The 11,066-nt window shown below is 41.2% G+C and overlaps 1 protein-coding gene across 1 annotated transcript in view; it reads left to right on the forward strand.

Annotated features, from left to right (window-relative positions):
* Positions 1-4,414: 4,414 nt before the first annotated feature.
* Positions 4,415-11,066, forward strand: part of si:ch211-250g4.3 (uncharacterized) — a 35,358-nt gene continuing 28,706 nt past the window's right edge. The window contains exons 1-2 of the mRNA XM_063487671.1: positions 4,415-4,521; positions 6,564-8,036. Of these exons, the coding sequence (XP_063343741.1) occupies positions 4,516-4,521; positions 6,564-8,036 (1,479 nt within the window). The 5' untranslated portion in view covers positions 4,415-4,515. The remainder of the gene's footprint in view (positions 4,522-6,563; positions 8,037-11,066) is intronic.

Here is an 11,066-nt window from a genome sequence, read left to right on the forward strand (position 1 = left end):
GCAGTGATTGATGTCCTGATTTAACACTCGGATGGCCTGAGGATAGAAGCTCCTCTTGAGCCTCTCCGTTTTTGCTCGGATGGTGTGGAAACTTCTGCCTGATTGCAAAGGTTGGAACAGTTTATTGCTGGGATGGGACGGGTCCTTCAATATCTGGGCTGCTCTGGACCAGCGTCTCCTGGTGTAAATGTCCTGTAGGGAGGAGAGAGCAGCCCTGCAGCAGTGTTCTGCTGTACGGATCACTCTCTGAAGAGCTTTTTGCTCCTTAACATAGCTGTTCCCATACCAGGATGCAATGTTCTGTGTGAGGATGCTCTCCACAGCGCTTGTATAGAAAGTCCTGAGGATCACTGGAGAGACCCTGAACTTCCTCAGTTGTCGGAGATGATACAGGCGCTGCCTAGCCTTTTTGGACTGGACCTGAATGTGGGTAGACCATGTCAGGTCTGAGGAGATGTGGACACCGAGATACTTGAAGCATGGCACCCTCTCCACTGGAGCTCCGTTGATGACAATGGGCTTGTAGTCTCTGTCCTTACTCCTTCTAAAGTCCACCACCAGTTCCTTGGTCTTGCCAACGTTCAGCTGGACGTGGTTATCCTGGCACCACAATGCCAGATTATTCACTTCATCCATGTAGGCCGCCTCATCGTTGTTGGAGATGGCGCCCAACACCACTGTGTTGTCAGCAAACTTCACAATGGTATTGGAGCCATGGGTAGCCACACAGTCTGAAGTATAAAGGGAGTAGAGCAGAGGCGAGAGTACACACCCCTGTGGTGCTTTATGGTGATGCTGTCAGAGACGCACCTACCCACCCTCACCACCTGAGTTCTGCCAGTGAGGAAGTCCAACACCCATACACACAGACAGCTGTTGAGTCCTAGATCCCTCAGCTTTGTGAACAGTCTACTGGGCACTATTGTGTTGAACGCTGAACTGTAAGCAACAAACAGCAGTCTCATATAGTTACCCTGTTTTTTGTCCACGTGGCTGAAGGTGGTGTGCAGAACATGGGCGATGGCATACTCAGTGGATCTGTTGGGTCGGTAGGCAAACTGGAGTGGATCTGTGGTGTTTGGGATGGAGGATGAGATGATGTTCTTCAGTAGCCTCTCGAACACCTTCATTTCCACTGAAGTCAGTGCAACTGGCGGTAGTCGTTCAGGCATGAGGGCTTGTTGTTCTTGGGCACAGGGAGGATGGTGGATCTCTTGAATCATGTGGGGACCATAGACTTCGCCAAGGACTCGTTGAAGATGGAAGTGAACACACCTGCTAGTTGGTCAGTACAGCAACGCAGTAGACGGCCGGTGATGCCGTCTGGCCCCGCCGCTTTCCTTGTGCTCACTCTCCTCAGCGCCACTTGGATGTCATGCTTCGCGATGCTGATCACCGGTCCCTCACTGATGACGTCACCGTCCTCAGTTGGCAGGCAGTAGTTAGCATTAGCTGCCTGGCTAACCTCAAAACGGGCATAGAACGTGTTCAGCTCATTGGTGAATGCAGAAGCGTTGATCGGTGCTGTGTCCCTGGCTTTATAGTCCGTGATTGTGCGTAGTCCGTGCCACATGCTCCATGTGTCGCCCTGGCGGAGCGAGACTCCACGCGCTCCCAATACCAGCATTTGGCATCCCTCACCGCGCGCCTCACGCCGTGTGAAGCAGCTTTGTAGGCGCTCATATTGCCAGACGCGAGACCTGCGTTGTAGGTGGCGGTCCTGGCGTTCACTGCAGCGCGGATCGATCTGTCTGTTTCTGGTTCGGGAATGTCACGACTCTCCCAGTGGGGATGATCTCCTCCGTTAGCATGCTAATGAAGCTTCCATAAACTCATTGATGTCGACTGCACATGCCCTGAACATGTCCCAGTCTACGTCGTTGAGCGCGTCCTGTAGTGTTGGGCAGACCAGTGTTTCAGCTCCCTTGTGGTTACTTCATCTCTCTGTATGTTTTGTTTACACTGAGGAATTAGGAAGATGGTATTATGGTCAGACTTCCCAAAAGCTGGGTGTGAAACAGCTTTGTAGCCCTGCTTGTATGGCGTGTGGCAATGGTCCAAGATTCTGTCTCCCCTTGTCGGACATGTGACATGTTGGTAAAAGTTTGGCATGACTTGTCAGAGGTTTGCTTTATGAAAGTCTCCTGCCACAATGAGGGCTGAACCCAGATCCTTGTTTTGAAATGCACTCAGCGCATAATGTAGTTTAGACAAAGCCATACCTGTGTCCGCTTGGGGTGGGATGTAGACCACCATGGCGATGACCGATGTGAACTCACGGGACAGGTAAAAAGGGCGACACTTAATGCTCAGGTATTCCAGATGTGGAGAGCAGCCGCTGGAGAGCGTAGAAATGCTCCTGGTGTCACACCACTTTCTGTTTACCATAAGACACAATCCTCCACCTTTGGTTTTGTTTGACTCTGCCGTTCTGTTTGCACAGAGCACAGAGAATGAATCAGATGCAGTTACAGCACGGTCCAGCACGGTGGGGGTCAGCCATGTCTCAGTGAAGCACAGAATGTTGCAGTCCCTCATGTCTCTTTGGAAGGTGACTCTTGCCCTCAGATTATCTAGTTTGTTCTCCAACGATTGAACATTAGCCAGCAGGATACTGGGCAGAGGTGCGCAGTGTGCCTGCTGCCTCAGTCTGTTCTGAACGCCAGCGCGTTTCCCCAGGCGCTTCTTTGTTCTTCGCCTCGGGTGAACATCCTGTCCATGGTTGTTGTCCACGCCGCGTAGTATCTCAGTCGGCCAGGACGGGTTGGGTTTAAAAGTGTCCAAGATTACATGTGCAAACTTGTTATCAATGTTTAGAAGTGATCTGCTGTCGTAAACTATAAATCTAGAAGATTTTGGAATGTTTAACAAAGCAATAAATAAGTAAACAACTAAAAAGGTGCATAGTCTGTGCGCAGTGGTCAGGAAGGCGTCTGGATGTGGCCGTACCATCTGAGAAGCCATCTCTTAAGGGGGATAAATAAAGCTGCAGTTTACGTTTTGTCACCTGTTTAGCAGGAGTGGGGCCAGTGGAGGTTTGCCCAGTGCCTCAGCGGTCATGTCAGTGGGAGGATCCGGGGTTTTCTCTGTGAATTTCACATTCTCTGTGGCAGCGTGCTTGGTGCTTGCTCAGATTTGAAGTTTAATTTTTGGCTGTAGAAAGAAGTTTTCAGTGGACGCTAATGTGTTTGTCAAGACAAAACGGAGAAACATACAACATACAATTTTGCTATGATGTGTGTGTCCACTCAAGACCAGCATCCACCATCCCCACTACAAATGGTTGTAGTAGTACCCAAGCAGATGGGCCCCTAGACTTGAGCCCCAACACCAGTAATCCACTCAATCTCTAATGAATAAAAAATGACAAGACAAAGTAGCCTGTGTCTGAGATAAACTAATGCACAACCCACCTAAACTATCTCAAACATCACCAACACTGCCGATAAAGAGACTGAGGCCCAGACTCCTGACAAGAAACATCTGTAATATATTTTGTGATGAACCAATAAGTTGCTATGTATTTTATTTTCAACTTTCATCAATTTATAATCTCACTCCCTCTCTGTTTTTCCTTCTGTGCACTGAGCAGAGGAGGAGGATGAGGCAATGCCTGCAAGACCATTAGAAGTATGGCAGCTTTTCCTTATCTTGTCTACAGTTGTAACCTTTCAGCCGTTCAAGCTGTTCTGAATAGTTCATATTTCTGACATTTGCAATTAAAACGGAAATATTTTCACATGTTTTTTTTTCTGTAAAATGGGAGACATTTAAAATATAGCCCTATCCCCAAAAGTGTATAAGATGTGTAAGTCATTTAAACCGCTCTATGACCGTCTCAGAAACAGTAACAGTCATACTAAGTTATATTTATAAAATATTTTAAGAATAATGCAATTGCAAAGAATTTGTGGATTTGATATACCACTTTGTAAATAGCAACATGGTCTCCTCTGAACCTGTAGAACTGTGGTTTTCCTGTATTGTCAGATACAAGTATATGGTGTATGTAAATGTTGTAAAATACCGTATTCCCTTTTAATGTGGGTTTCAAGTCAAGGTTTTATTAGTTTGAACAAATTCTGTACACAATCACACTGCACACTACTTTTCACAAGCGATTCCTACTAAAAAAGCTAGCAGATATTATTTGTATCTTTAAAATGTTGGAATACGGAAGCATAGTAAGCACACAAGTCTGTGTGTTTTGCATACATGGAAAATGGCTCTATGCAGCCAAGTATGGACCCCACCCTTATCAGCTGAGACCAGACTCAGGGAGCATGACGTTTTTGCAGCCAAACATTACCTATTATCCAATTAGACACACTTATTGGATGCCACATGTATCTGATAATCAAAGTGGTGGTGTGGACAGAGAAGATATACAATGTTTAGGTCAGATTAGTCCTCACTTGCTTCACTTCCACAGAACTACCATCAAAGTGAACCAGCACAGGACTCTCAGATGACCTGCTACACAGCTTTGTTTTTAAATTTACAAGGCAAAAGAACATGGAGGTAGGATGAATTATATTTTTTCTACTCATCCAAGGTTTGAAGTGGGGACTGGGGGCAGGGAGCTGACATAGGATAGATAGAAGGCATAAAAACAATACTTTTGATTTGGTTCAATACATTGACTCAGTTTTACTAATATGTTGTAATTTTATTAGTTTTACATTCAGGATGTATAACTTATTTATATACATATACTTTGACTTAAAATATTTATAAGCTTTCACAGAGAGAAAGTAATACCTAATACAGTTATTTATCCAATAGTAGACTCACACTTGTTTGATAAACTCTGTATAGTAGCCAACACATTTATGTGTTGCAGAAAGATTCCTAGAAATGTTTAGAGCACAGATCATCACTGGAATATCTATCTATCTATATATTCTAGTTTTTTTTTTTTTTATAAACAGCATAACAGAGTCAACCTGTTAAAAAAAAGGCCAGTCTTCAGCAAATAAATGTGTTTTAAGAAACGTTTTAAACTTAGAAAGAAAAGAGGCCTGCCTAACGTGGAAGGGCAGATCATTCCAAAACTTTGGAGCAGCTACAGCAAAAGCACAGTCACCTCTAAATCTACGCTTAGTTTTTTGCACCACAGACTTGTGAGTCTGTGTCATAATGGTAAAATTTGGTCTGGAGATATCTACTACAAATGCAGTTTTGAATACATTGCCAGGTGTGTTTCTCAGTTAGCAGAATTTGAACTTGAACTTAACTCATTAGTTGGATTAACATATGTTTATCTGTTGAAAACAAAGTTATGCTTGGTTAATTAACAGTTTTTAATGTTATTTTCATTTGTTAAATGAAAATGATGATCCCCCCCATCATCAATGTAAAATCTTTAGTTATCAGGTTAATTCAATGCAAATTGGCTATGTTTACATTTAAAGTTTGAACATATCCAGTTACCTCTTGTTAAACCAAGATAATCTAATTTTTCTCATTTTAATTCTATTCCAAACAACTATATAACATGTTTGCAGCTTATGCATTTGTGTTAATTTTTTCTAAATAATAATAATAATAATAATAATAATACCAATACTACTACTACTAATAATAATAATACATTTTATTTATAGGCACCTTTAAAGACCCTCAAGGTCACCTTACATATAAGATACATGGAAAAAGTACAAGTATAAACAAGGTAAAAACACAATTACAAAACTCAACTTCTCTGAAACACCTCTAATGCAAAAAATACAAGTTATCTTCATTTCAAAATCTACTTCAATATGATTTTAAAAAGCATTAACAATAGTCATACAGAGAAATGTTTTTGTGTCCAAGCTGTGGACAGGCTGCAGACATAGCCGCGCTATTGTCTTGCAAGGAAACAGTCACATTCTTTAGAACACCAAGTTATATTGGCTCCTCTTAAAACATTTTTTCTACATTTGCTATAGAACAGACCTCAGATAACCCAGCTACATTATTACATTGTTGCAAAAAAATAAAATAAAATAAAATAAATAAATACTGTAAATGTGATATAAACAATTATGCCATTTATCCATCTTCTCTGTGGCTGGGTCGTGGGAGCAGCAGTCTAAGCAGAGAACCCCAGGCCTCCTTTTGCCCAGCCACCTCCTCCTGTTTATCCAGGGGAACTCCAGTGTGTCCGTGGTGTGCTCCGGGGCCTCCGCCCTGTGGGACACTCTCAAACCACCCGAACTGTCTCCTTTCAATGTGGAGGCGTAGCAGCCACCCTTCAGAAACAGCTGATGTCATGCTTGTATCTGCGATCTTGTTCTTTCAATCACTACCCAAAGCTTATGACCATAGGTGAGGGTAGGGATGTAGAGCAACCAGTAAATTGAGATCTTCGCTTTTATATTTAGCTCTCTGTTCACCATGATGGACTGGTACAGCATCCACATGACTGCAGTTGTGGCCCCAATCCATCTGTCAATTTCTGGTTATCCCTCTTTTACTTGTTATCTTCCAACACAGTATGAGTTTAGAATGTCTTGTCATTTGTTAGTTATGGTTTGGCCACTTCGTTTATTCATTTATTTATTTATTTTTACCAACAGAACAAAGACAGCAGGATGACAACAGAATGGAACTCAACAATGGAAAACAGAAAGCAATCAGATAGTAAACAAACAAGAACTGACATGAAAACCCAAAAAGAAACTATACAAAGACAAAGGCAACTGATATGTCAAGCAATGGAGGAGATCGAACAACTCTGGAGACAGACAGAAAGAAAAAGAAATGAAATTGACTTCTTAAAGACAAAGACAGAGGGGCAACAGGAAGACATTGAGAGACTGACATCTGAAAAAAACAAACAGCACCTACTATTAAAGCAATTTAACTTCCAAATAAAAAATATAACTGAGAAACTCAAACAAAGCAAAAATTCAGTTGCTAACGAAAAAACAAACCTTCTGAAAATGTGGACTAAAATATACCAAGAGAAGGATACTCTGGACAGAAGACGTCAATACTTCATCAATGAGCGACACAAGCTAGACACTATAAAAGCTAGTAAGACAGAATCACCAATAAAGGAGGAACCCAAAGAGCTCCTTAATAAGCAGGAACTGGATATATTGGAGAATGCAACTGAGAAAAACAGGGAAATAATGGTTGAAGTAAAGAAAGTTAAAGAAAAAATGGAGAAAACTAAAGCAAACATACAGCAAGCATTAAAAAGAAACAAAGAGGACATTTCAAAAAACAGTGAACAAATTAACCACATTAAACATATTATGCATGTAAAGATCAACATGGTCAATCACAGATGGGCAAGCATTATAAAACAGGCTGAAATGAAGGAAATTCACATGTATAAAGAAGGACAGAGAGAAAGAAACGATGGAAAAGCCACATTTGACACAGTGAAGAGAAAACTGTGTAGAATCCAGGAAGAGATGGAGAAACTTTGGGATGTGCTGGAAGACAGTGAACAACAACTGGAAGTGACTCAAAGTGCAAAGCAGCAGCTAATGGCAGAGAACAATCACGTGAACATCAAGATGAATATTGATTATCAAAAGCAACAAGATTCAGATCTAAGCTTGAAAGGGACACACATCCAGCCTGAAAGAGATGACTTAAAGAGAGTTAAAATGAAACTAAAGACAGGAAGGGAAAATGTAGAAAAAGACAAGCCAAATACTTACATGCAGAATTTGATCTCTGAGGAAGAAGAAAACAATGTAGTGCTTTGTATCAAGGGTGAAGAAACAAAGCAGAGCATGAGGGACTTTACAGAAGTAAAGGCTCAAACCAAATGGACAAATTTTCGAGAAAAGCAAAAAAGAAGGGAGCTTGAGCGTCTGCTGGAGAAGATAATGAAAGAGAGGGATGAGTTAGGAATCATGAAGACAAAAATACAGCGACAAAAGGAAAGGGTTGAACAAAAACTGGAAAATACTGTCACCGAGATGAAAGGTAAAATAGAAAAAACTGGTGCAGAAATTAACAACACTTGGGAGAAAATGTGGAGAACCCAAAGGGAGATGAGTAAGAACCAGGAAGAAGCCAAGAACTATACGGTAAGTATTTATTCTTTCCTTTTAGCCATTTCTCGTCAGGATCCCCTGATTATTACTGAACCTGCTTTTAGTTGAAAGAGATCCAGTATTTGACAACGATTGCTTTATTTACAGACTGGAATTGTTGGAAGAAATACTCCATTATTAAGTACTCCAATAAATCTGTAAAAAAGTAGTAAGATGCTGATATAACAGTTTGGGTTTAACAGAGCTTGAAATTGTCATTTGCATATGAATAATTTTTTTAAATATTCTGACAATAAAAAGGGTATGGTTACTGATATCCACATACTGTAGTTGCTGTTGTCAATAAGTTGTGGAAATTATTCTAGCCATTTTAAAGATGATAAGAACTATCCCCAGGCTATGCAGTGTTAAAATATCTGACTTCTTCTCCAGTGTTTCCCACTTGGTTCAAGTATGGAATGTCACCTAACTACATAAGTAATTTTACTGTATAAACCCAACAAACTGAAATGCAAAAGAATGTGTAAAAATAATCAGTTATGCATTGGGAACGGTGGATTTTGGAGTCAGTGGCGAAATTACCTCCGACCACCAGATTTGTTTTTTGTTTTGGGGTGGGGGGGTGCCCTTTAAACCTGGAAAAATGTAAAAAACAAAACAAAACAAAACAAAAAAACCCCCAAAACTGCTAATAAATTGCATAGATAGACATACACCAGTGGCAGGCAATATAGAAAGTAAGGTGAAGAATGATTGAGTCCACTTAAGTCTGCTATAGTAAAGTAAATTATGTCATCAGATGGTGGGCACAAGTGTCCATGCAGACATCTGTGTGCCTGTGTGTAATCAAGGCTAAGTCTGCAACCAGAATGGACTCTGTGCATCACACTGATAAGATGCTCCAAATGATATTACATTTCATTTAATGAAAAAAAGAACAGTCGGCATTTACAATTAAGCATGCATAACTTCTAATGTTCATAATAGCAAACTCATTCCATGTCATCTTGATCCTTATCCATGTAAGTGACATAGAAGATTTCTACCTTTATTGCAACTGCCAGGCTCAGGAGCATAGCAGCCTGTGTAAGATCTAGGGTTGGGCGATTGGACGAATATATCGACAATAGGCTGAGCCCATTGGCGATCGTTTTTACAAGAGCGATTTATTTATTTGCCCATGAGTAAGTTTGCTAATAATGATGGAGCAAATAGAATCAGTCAACAGAAAAAAAAAATTAATAGCGCTGTTTTAACAGCACCCTCTTTCATCTGTGAGCAAATGCACCCTCCTGAGAGTGTGCCCAAATACTTGTTGATGGAGCTGCAGAAGCTGGTGATAGCCTAGTGTGGTGGCGCGAATGAGGGCTAACCAGGGAAGGTGACTAAGGGATGTTGACAACGCCACCTGAGAGGAGAGCTACACCCCAGGAAAGATTTTTATAGCCAATGTAGATGTTACACTAGCTACCAAAGCCCACAGGCTCGTTATTAACAGCAGAGGTGAGGCAGATCAGTTTTAAAAATCAAAATTTATTAAGAAAAACTACTAAAAGCATAGAACTGTGAAATCAGAGAAGTTCTTAGGGTAGCAGGGCTGAGACTGCAAGACTGTTAATTAAAACACTTAATTAACAAACAATGATTAAAACCACAAGGCTCGCTGTCACGGTGCTACCCTAGTAAAATAACATCTCGATAAAATAACTAAAAATAGTGGAGACCGGCCACTTGAGGCAACCTACAGAGAGGAGTGCCCAAGGGTGCCACCAATTACTCACCCGTGTAGTTCCACTGCAAACCTCACTGTCACTCACACTGAAATCTAAATGGTGCAATCTACCTATGCCCGGTGTGTACACTCTCATGCATTGGGGAGGGGATTCCACCTCACGTGCCTAGCCCCTCAACAAGCGGCCGTACCTCTACTAAAGCAATAAAACAAAGCGTAAAACGTTAAACAAATTAGTAAAAGAGATAAATAAAATAAATCCACCCTAAGTTACAGTTCTTTATAAAAGCAAGATTAAAATATATAAAACAATTCCAAGTAAAAGATCATAAAACCAAGAGTCAGTCGAGGCCAGTCCATAAACGTTTGTAAGGCCACAACAAGACAGAATAAAACCGAACAAGACAGAACGAGACAAAACAAGACAGCACAAGACAGCAGCAGTATGGCACAACCCTGTAACAAAAGAGGTAAACAGTCGTCAAGGTCCACCCTACTATATGCCACATTATGACAAACGCAAGAGTCCCACTTACCACTCTCTAAAGGGCAATACTAAAATGAGCAGCTTTCCTGAGGAGCTCTGCAGTGCTTAAGCTGCCTAACGCTCTCAGCCACCTTAGATGGGAAAAGACTGGCAAATGCCTCCGTGTGGTAGTGAAGCGCAGCTATTACTTATAAGGTTGCTAATTATCAGCTGGGAAGATGTGGATGTTAGTGCTGCATTCAGGGACATCGCGTAAAATCCTACCCCAAAATCTACTTCACTACACTAGCATACCCAGCCAGATGGTGGACACATACATGCTCATGCAAGTTAGTCGTGTTTGAGTACTTTGCTTGTGCTGTCAATGTTAAAGCGCCATCATCATGACTAACGCGTTTAACAATTAACCCATCTGGATCGCAGACTGAGTCAAAATCCCTTAAATGTCTCTCTCAACGCATTTCGGGCAGTTTGTCCAAAGTTTATTCATTCTGCACTCCAGATGGGTTAATCGTGATGACCGCTTAAATGCTGACAGCCCTAATTTTTTTGGGAAATTAGTTAGTCCATGTTTGGACTTCATCTAAGTTGTAAATGTGCAAATCACTCCGTGCATGATTACATTGCTCTGCCAATCAAAAAGTCTGCGTATGCGCGAATATATCGCCCATCGTCGATTATTGGATTGACGATTGTCGGTTGGAAAATTTTTACATATGGCCCAACCCTAGTAAGATCCATAAATGTGGAACAAAAAATTAAAACATAGATGCTTTAAGAAGTTCTTTATTGTTGTCTTGGTGTCATCAAAAGCAAAAAACCTTTTTTTTCTGTTTTTGTGAAG

The sequence above is a fragment of the Pelmatolapia mariae genome, linkage group LG10_11 (assembly GCF_036321145.2).
Source record: "Pelmatolapia mariae isolate MD_Pm_ZW linkage group LG10_11, Pm_UMD_F_2, whole genome shotgun sequence".
Classification (NCBI taxonomy): domain Eukaryota; kingdom Metazoa; phylum Chordata; class Actinopteri; order Cichliformes; family Cichlidae; genus Pelmatolapia; species Pelmatolapia mariae.